The sequence below is a fragment of the Bufo bufo genome, chromosome 5 (genome assembly GCF_905171765.1).
Source record: "Bufo bufo chromosome 5, aBufBuf1.1, whole genome shotgun sequence".
Lineage (NCBI taxonomy): Eukaryota > Metazoa > Chordata > Amphibia > Anura > Bufonidae > Bufo > Bufo bufo.
The window spans coordinates 428,447,205-428,456,518 of NC_053393.1; the positions used below are offsets into that span (position 1 = coordinate 428,447,205).

Here is a 9,314-nt window from a genome sequence, read left to right on the forward strand (position 1 = left end):
TGACTGTGCCTGTTTTTAGGTGTAAAAATGCTGTTTTAGACAGGTTTTTTTTGTCACATTTACTACGGAAAATATGCCCGTTTTGGAGGCATTAGCGCCTTGTTTGCCTGTTTTGATTTTTTTAGACTAAGGCCTCTTGCACACGAACGTTGTGTGCCCGTGGCCGTATTGCGGCCCGCTCACGGTGGGTCCACAATACACGGGCAGCGGCCCGTGTGCACTCCGCATCACGGATGGGTCCGCAATCACGGAGATGTGGAACGGAAGCATGGATCGGAACTCCGTAGTGCCTCCGCACAGCAAAAAAATAGAACTTGTTCTATTTTTTTGCGGTGCGGACGGATCACGGACCCATTCAAGTTGAATGGAACGGATGCACAATGTTCGTGTGCAAGAAGCCTAATTCAGAACTTTTCTAAGTTTTGCACTTATTTTCCAACCTATTTATGTAGATGCCCTTTATTTTGCGCATGATTTAGGCTACTTTCACACTAGCGTTTTTCCTGGATCCGGCAGGGTTCAGCAAAAAGACTTCCGTTACTGATAATACAACCATCTGCATCCAGTTTGACTGGTTGTTTTATCTTTAACATAGCCAAGACGGATCCGTCATGAACTCCACTGAAAGTCCATGGGTGACGGATCCGTTTTCTATTGTGTCAGATTGTGTCTTGCATTGTGGGTCATGCCGGATCCGTCTTGCTCCGCATCCCATGACAAAAAGAAAACCGCAGCATGCTGTGGTTTGCTCTCCAGTATTAGAACGGAATGGAATGCATTTTGGAACACTCCGTTCAGTTAAGTTTTGTCCCCATTGACAATGAATAGGGACAAAACAGAAGCGTTTTTTTCCGGTATTAAGATCCTATGACGGATCATATAGCCGCACCCGACCTCTATGACAAGTAGCTGCGATCCGCGGCAGTTAACCCCTGCGGCACCTGAGGGGTTAACTGCTGCGGATCGCAGCTACCCCTCACAGAGGTCGGGTGCGGCTATATGATTCTGCAGCCAGCTCCCGCCTCCTGTATTTGAATTAATGGGCGAGTTATCTTAATTGGTGGCGCAGTGCGCCCCCCCCAACCCCAATATCAAAAACATTTGTGGCACAGTGCCCCCCCCCCCCCACCCTCCCCCAATCATTGATGGCAGTGCCCACAGGGTCCCCTCTCCCCTACTCATTGATGGTGCAGTGGCAGTTTCTGATCAGAGCCCCAGCAGTGTAAGCCTGGGGCTCCGATCGGTTACCATGGCAGCCAGGACGCTACTGAAGCCCTGGCTGCCATGGTACGCGCCCTGCTGCTGTGTGTACTATGCACAGGGCAGCAGGGAGAGTGTAAGATCCTATTCACAAGGGTTCTAGTCTCTAAAAGGGCTAATAGTAAAAAAAAGTTTAAAAAAACACAAAAACCTAAATATTAAGTATAAATGAAAAAGAAAGATTTACAAAAAAAAGATAAACGTTAAAGGGAACCCGTCACCTCCAAAACACATTTTAAACCGATGACATTCCGTATGGCATCCATTTTTTTTGCGGATCCATTGTAATAATGCCTTTCCTTGTCCGCAAACTAGAAAAAATAGGACATGCACTATTTTTTTTGCGGAGCAACGGAACGGACATACTGATGCGGACAGCACACGGTGTGCTGTCCGCATTTTTTGCGGACCCATTGAAATGAATGGGTCCGCATCCTATCCGCAAAAAAAACGGATCGGACAGGGAAACAAAATACGGTCGTGTGCATGAGGGCTTAATCTGTGTTTTCGCTATCCTCAGAGTCAGCTTGAAGTCAAGGGGGCAGCGGCCTCCAAGCTTCAAGTCAAGCTAAGCCCGCCCCTTACCCGTCCTTCCTTCACTGTGATTGACATCCTGCTGTGAGGCTGGGATTGTGCAAGTGTCGCGCATGCGCGGTGCGCTCCTCGTCACTGCGCGATCCCGTCTCCGGCTCCCGCACTCAGCCAGCCGCTTTCCTCTCTCTGCGCATGCGCCGGTCTTTTCCATCGTGCGTGCACGCCCGGTTTCCCATACCAGATAGTTTTATGTTTTTTTTTAAATAGAGTTTTGCCTGTCATTGCTTCAACATTTGCACATTTATAAAATGCCAGACACAAAAAACGCCCCTAGCCACATAAGCTTGTGTTGCCTGCATTTCATATTTCCCATAGACTTTCAGGTAACATCTGGAACTGGCATTTCTTTCACCAAAAATCTCAGGTGCAACAAAACACTGGTGTGAACAAGCGCTCACACATGTAAGGCTGTGCGCCTTTCCTCAGCATGCAGAGTAGGCAGCACTGCTCTTTCCATAGAAGTCTCTGAAGCCCCAGTACCACAAGGATTGCGTCTAAACTCCAGGCGCCGTAAGGACCTTGTGATGTCACAATGTCACGTGACATGCTAAAGTCAAACCACAAGCGGGCGCCTGACTCCTCCTATGCATGTGACTGATCACATGGTCATGACATCATCCAAGGTCCTTGAGCACCACGAGGCTCTTGTCATGAAAGGTCCTTCAGCCTACTAGATTGAGCAGCTGCTGCTGCTTCTTGGGGTTTTCTCTCGATCATTTCCTTGATTTGAACATGGCCTCCAGAGCAGGTAACAGGGCGGGTGCTTCACGAGCCTTAGGAACAGACAGACACATGCACAAACCCGTTAGCACACCAGAATCTAGTCACAAACAGAGCCCGAGCCTTCCTACATGTGACTGATCACGTGATCCTGACGTCATGTAAGGTCCTTTAGCCCCTTCCATCTAGTACCTGATGCCAGCAAAGGTCCTTTAGCTTACGATTTTCAAGCCTCTACCACTAAATCAGTATGTAGCATCCAGGAGCTATAGATGGTGTGTGTTGCTTGCAATGATATTCTTGTGCTTGTTTACATAGTACGTATATCTTTGTCAACGCTGTTTAACCATGTCAAGCCCGTGTAATTTACCCTTGCCCCTCCCCCTTCCTCACCAGGCACATGCTCGTTGTTGTTTTTTTGTTTTTTTTTAGTACATCCATTTTTGAAAGCCATATTTTTTTTTTTCTGTTCGGTTATAAAAAAAAAAATTCTGCCTTTTACGGTTATTTTTTTAATCTCATTTTTATTTTAGTATTTTTAGTTGTTGTTTTTTAACCAGGAAAATGTAAAAATAAGAGGAAAAGATATTGTTTTTCTATTTTTATTTTTATTCATTAATAGTACAACATGCAGCTGCAAACTCTGCAAGGATTTTATGAAACATCCTTGTAGGGATAAGCACCGATTGCCCAGCGCTTGTATATAGTCAATGGACGGTCGGCAAGCAGTAAAAGAAGTATTTCATTATCCAATGCAGGTTTACCCTCTTGATTGATAATAAAGTATATGCTATTGATCCCTATGGAGGTAGAAGAACTGCATGGGTAGGTGTTACATTTGGAATACACGGTTATATCCCCCACCCCATGTATAAGCCTCTGGAGGACTCAGCATGTCTATGTATTACACAGACAGCCCATTGAGTGTAATGTTTAAAGGGGTTTTCCAAGATATTTTTACTGATGACTTATCCTCTGGTGGGGGTCCAACACCCGAGACCTCTAATGATTAGCTGTTTGACAACGGATCGGCGCTTTCAGTAGCGCCGGGAATTTTTCTCAGCTTTCGATAGACCATAAGACGTCACGTTCAAAAAAATAAAAGTGGCCCCATTTTGTAGGCAGGTCCAAATTAAGAGAAGGTGGGGCAACACAAGTAGGCGGGGTCAACAATACCAGCCCAGTAGAAGTAAATAACACAGTTGCAATATGGTTCAAGGAATCCAGCTCCACTTTGGTAAAGGAAAAATGTATTTTGCTTGCGGTAAAATCAGACGACTTTGTAACTGTAACTGGATGTGATTTTACCGCAAGCAAAATAAAAATTTTCCTTTACCGAAGTGGAGCTGGATTTTCTTGAACCATATTGCAATACGTTACCCGGGCCTGACATGGGACCTCCGTGCTCACAGGTGAAGGTGGGGCAGGTGAGAGCTGCTGAACTTTCCTTTCTTCTAAATAACACAGTGTTGCACAATATAATGCCCCAAAAGCTGGCCATCAATAGCTCTTATCTTCTGTCCTCCTCGTTCAGTTGTCTATGGAACAAGGGGCTTAGGAGGTGACGTGGGCCACAGCAGTTGAATTCAGAATGCATGTGAGGTCGCTGGCGGGTACATGAGTGTCTGATTGCATTCAGAATGCATGTGAGGTCGCTGGCGGGTACATGAGTGTCCTAATTGCTGTTGAGAGCTCATTATGTAGTTGGTCATAAGCAGAGAGGAGGGCTCAGGCGGCCCCATGAGGCATCGGCCCACCGGGAAATTTCCCTGTAAGGTCTATGGCAGGCTTGGCTAACCTGCGGCTCTCCAGCTGTTGTAAAACTACAACTCCCACCATGCCCTGCTGTAGACTAATAGCTGTAGGTAGTCTGGCCATGCTGGGAGTTGTAGTTTTGCAACAGCTGGAGAGCCTCAGGTTGGCCATCCCTGGTCTATGGCCAATCCGCCCCTGGTTGACAGACATGAGGGCGGCTTTCTGACCTTGTACCCACTGAGTGAAACTAAATGCATCAGAGGAGGAGGCAAAGGAACATGGATCTCTGAAAAGTGCCACAGTCACTTTCTTTTAGCAACCCACCAGTAGTTGGATCAATATTATCGATAGGACATAAATCTATCTGGTAGGACTACATCTTTAAATAAAAGAAACACAGGATTAGTATGTAAAATTTTTATTTAAGCTGAAGATGAATTCAATCACTACATCCTTATAGCATGAGCTGCTTCATTAACGTGGCTCTGATTGCAACGTTCTGTGTGCTGTAGGTGGAACTTTCCTCCAACCCCTAGTTCCACAATAATGTACAATGCCTAAGATGATATACAGAGGTTTCTTTTGGCTTATTATGTTCTTTTTTTTCCCCTTACCTTAGGTTTCTTCTACTATGTTAATGTGGACTAATGATGACAGTCACTCCTATTAGGCTTCGTTTTGGAGATCTTTGCCCAGCACATCTACAGAATGAACATATCCGCTGTGTTTAATGCTCTGCTTGTGTCTATACTGGCAGCAGTGCTGTGGAAATATGTCAAGTTATGGGAACAGTTTACTATCCTTGAGGAGGAGTTGGACCTTACACGTCAATCCCAAGAGTTGTCCCAGGTACACATAGACTATCAAGCAGCTTTATATGCTCTTGTGGAAGATGGCACTAAAATGGTCTGTACGGGTAAGATGCACACAGATCGCGTGTGTCGCTTTGAATCACTTTGTTACTCCACGGAGGCTGAGGAGTTTGTCTTCTTTCACAGTAACTCATCCATCATGTTGCCAAGCTTGGGTTCTAGACGGTTCCAGCCTGCTCTGCTAGACTTGTCTTCAGTAGATGACCACAATACGCAATATTTCAACTTTGTTGAGCTTCCTGCTGCTGCACTGCAATTTATGCCCAAGCCTGTCTTTGTACCAGACGTTGCCCTCATAATGAACAGGTTTAATCCTGATAACCTGATGCACGTTTTTCATGATGACCTTTTACCCATATTTTACACCATGCAGCAGTTCCCAGACTTAGATCTGGATTCCCGTCTGTTCTTTATGGAGGGCTGGGGTGAGGGCTCTCACTTTGACCTCTACAAGCTTATGAGCAATAAGCAGCCACTCCTTAAGGAGCAGTTAAAGAACTTGGGGAGGTTACTTTGTTTCACCAGGTCTTATGTTGGTTTAACAAAAATCACAACATGGTATCAGTATGGCTTTGTCCAACCACAGGGCCCAAAGGCAAATATATTAGTTTCTGGCAATGAAATAAGACATTTAGCAAATTTCATATTGGGGAAACTGAACATTAGCTCTGCTGAAAGTTCATCTGAAGACTATATAGTTCTCTTCAGCCGAACAATGAATCGACTCATTGTCAATGAGGCCGAATTACTCCTGGCTCTTGCTCAGGAATTTCAGATGAAAACCATCACAGTCTCTTTAGAGGACCACTCTTTTGCAGATATTGTACGTCTGATCAGCAATGCTACCATGCTTGTCAGTATGCATGGGGCACAGTTAGTTCTGTCTATGTTTCTACCAAAAGGGGCCTCTGTGGTAGAGCTTTTTCCTTATGGCGTAAACCCAGATCATTACACACCATACAAAGCTTTGGCAACTCTTCCAGGCATGGAGCTCCAGTATGTTGCTTGGCAAAACAAAGAAGTGGCAAACACTATTGCGTACCCTGAAAGGCCATGGGAACAAGGTGGCATTATGCATCTAGGTGCCAGCGAGCAAAAACGTATAATGAAAAGCAAGGAGGTGCCGCGTCATCTCTGTTGCCGTAATCCAGAGTGGCTTTTCCGTATCTACCAGGACACTAAGGTTGATGTATCATCTCTCATTCAAGTCATAAGAAGTGTTGTTAAAACTAAGCCTGGCTTCAGGAAGCAGAAGTGGGCAAATGGATTGTATCCTGGGAAGGTCAGAGAATCCAGATGCCAGGCCTCTTCCTCTGAAGCAAGCGTGACAAAGCTGTCTGTGACTTGGCAGATTCCGTGGAATTTGAAGTATTTGAAAGTAAGAGACGTGAAATATGAAGTATGGATACAAGAGCAAGGAGAAAACACGTACATGCCTTACATATTGTCCTACCAGAACCACACGTTTTCTGAAAACGTTAAACCATCAACAACCTATTTGGTGTGGATCCGATGCATATTCAATAAAACACTACTTGGGCCGTTTGCAGAAGTCTTGGTGTGCAAAACATAACACAAAACTATTATTTATGTACATCCATTACTAGGCAAGTCTGAATACACTAACAGTAAAAAAAGGATTTGCTTTACCACTGACTGTTTCGATTTTCCATGTTTTAAATTATTTCTTTTCTATATTACATGTAAAAACTCTGTCTGGAACCTTACGCACCGACCATAATAACTGGAAGATTTGGACTTAAAGGGAGTCTGTCAGCTGCCAAATCCCTTTCAAAGTAACCCCAATGCCTGGTAGGGCCTCCCCATATTGCACACATACATTGCTGCCAGATCTGATACTGCAATCTGGAGGAATTCATCTTTTAATCCATATGCACGAGTGTGACCTCAGTGCACCATAGCTCCTCTGCTTTTTCCCTCCAAGCGCCTGCCACTCTAGCTTGATTGACAGGGCCAGGCTTCCCTAGTGCCATTCGGTTGGACCCTGGAGTATTGTGCTGCCTGTGCCATTAGTGCAAGCCCTGGTGCACGTGCCTCAGTGACAAGGATGAAACTAACAGCACGAGGATTTAATGGCCAGATGTGTTGATGCTGGGAAAGCCTTGCTATGTCAATCAAGGTAGAGTGGGAAGTGCATGGAGGAAAAAGTGGAGCATCTATGCACTGAGTAGCTCACGTCTGCCCTTGGTGCACTTAGGCTGAGTTCACAGGGGCGAGATTTCCGCGCGGGTGCAATGCGGGAGGTGAACGCATTGCACCCGCACTGAATCCTGACCCATTCATTTCTATGGGGCTGTGCACATGAGCTGTGATTTTCACGCATCACTTATGCGTTGCGTGAAAATCGCAGCATGCTCTATACTGTGCGTTTGGGGCTGAGTGAAAATCGCAAGCATCCGCAATCAAGTGCAGATGCGGTGCGATTTTCACGCATGGTTGCTAAGACGACAGTCTATTCACTGTATTATTTTCCCTTGGCTTATAACATGGTTATAAGGGAAAATAATAGCATTCTTTAATACAGAATGCTTAGTAGGTGGTCAATTGAGGGTTAAAAAATAATTAACTCACCTTCTCTTGATTGCGTAGCTGCCGGTCTCTTCTTACTTCTTTAATCATGAGCTGCCAGCTAAAGGACCCGTGGTGACGTCAGATCACATGGTCCAATCACATGGTCCATCACCACAAAGGGATGGAGACTGGCAGGCAAATGGGCAATCTCCATCCCTCTACTGCACAAGTGCCTAATGTGCTCCTGCGAGACTTCAGGGCCAGGCGGGAATATGTTTTCACTGCCTGGCCTGTCTGTCACCTGCGGATCTACATCGGCCAACCGTTCCAGCTACTGGTAATTGATGACAGATGCCCTTTAATTACTAATTTGCATGAGGCTTAAAATATGAATTTCTGCAAATTTTTGTGTCAGATTTGGCAGTCAAATGTAGGTGCCCGGTATGGAGAGGCATTTGGGTTAGCTTGAAAGAGATTTTGCAGCTGTCAGACCCCCTTTAATCATAATTGAATCTATAGTTTTATAATAATCAGTTGTACAGAGCGTGCTTGTTTTATGGATAATGAACTACATTTCATTATATATTCATGTATTGTTAAGAAAAAAAAGAATGAAAGGGTATGTTCACATTTGGACATTGCTATACATTTCATATACAGTGAACGCATTGCTTTATTTCTGTGTATTTCTCTATAGTACATTTACTATAGACCAGTTCCGGTTTACAATTCTGCTGCTTGCTATTGAAAACTGTGAGCAAGCTTGTCAACAGACTAATCCAAGAAGAGCTCCGGAGAACTGTATGCAGATATGAATGTAATACAGTGTATAGTTCATAATCGGTACAATATAAGTAACACAATAGCCTTTACTCAACTGTATTCTGTATATTAACTGTGAGATTGTGTTCATAGATGAACATACGCCTTAAAGGGGTTTTCTGAGATTTTTATACTGACGACCGATCCTCTGGATAGGTTATCAGTATCTGATTGGATCAGCTGTTTAAAAAGGCACCGGCACTCATAGTAGCGACGTGACCTTCTCGCAGCTTGGCCTAGTCCATGCAATGTCACATTCATTGGTGTCACGTGGCCTAGGAGGAGCTCAGTCCCATTGAAGTGAACGGTGCTGAGCTGCGATACCAAGCATAGCCGCTATCAAATGGACGACGCTATAAGTAGGATGCCATGCTCACAGGAGCACCGGTGTCTTCTCAAATAGTTGATCAGCGGGGAACTTGGGTGTCAGACCCCCACCGATCAGATACTGATGACCTATCCAGAGGATGGTCTCGGAAAGCCCCTTTAAGCAACGTTTTCTATCAATACTGTAAGGCTGGTTTCAGATGGCTGTAATGCAGCTGCATTCCAGTTCCTATGTTACAGGTACGCCACCTGGACATCCCATGATTCCTCCTAAAAGGGGTATTTCAGTATGCAAAACCTGACTCCTTTTGAAAGTATGTGGTACAAAGTAAAAACCTTTAATATATAGTAATTGAATCTTTTCAGTAATTTAACATATTCACTCACAACTTGCTGGCCTGTTATGCAATGTTTATAGCCCGCTGCCTAGGG

The 9,314-nt window shown here is 44.8% G+C and overlaps 1 protein-coding gene across 4 annotated transcripts; it reads left to right on the forward strand.

Moving 5' to 3' along the window:
* The first annotated feature begins 2,506 nt into the window (after positions 1-2,506).
* POMGNT2 (protein O-linked mannose N-acetylglucosaminyltransferase 2 (beta 1,4-)) lies at positions 2,507-7,412 on the forward strand. 4 transcript variants are annotated; one of them, XM_040433436.1, is made up of 2 exons: positions 2,507-2,602; positions 4,949-7,412. In XM_040433436.1, exon 2 carries the CDS (start codon positions 5,038-5,040, stop codon positions 6,772-6,774), a length of 1,737 nt encoding a protein of 578 aa, XP_040289370.1. In that variant the 5' UTR covers positions 2,507-2,602; positions 4,949-5,037; the 3' UTR covers positions 6,775-7,412. The 4 variants fall into 4 exon arrangements, with proteins under 4 accessions (XP_040289370.1, XP_040289369.1, XP_040289371.1 ...); XM_040433435.1 differs by lacking the exon at positions 2,507-2,602 and adding an exon at positions 2,771-2,891; XM_040433437.1 differs by lacking the exon at positions 2,507-2,602 and having other exon boundaries at positions 5,063-5,178; positions 5,328-7,412.
* The last annotated feature ends 1,902 nt before the right edge of the window (positions 7,413-9,314 follow it).

What these genes read in the sequence shown, in the direction of transcription:
- POMGNT2 (XM_040433436.1), top strand. Translation starts at nt 5,038, where the DNA reads ATGAACATATCCGCTGTGTTTAATGCTCTGCTTGTGTCTATACTGGCA.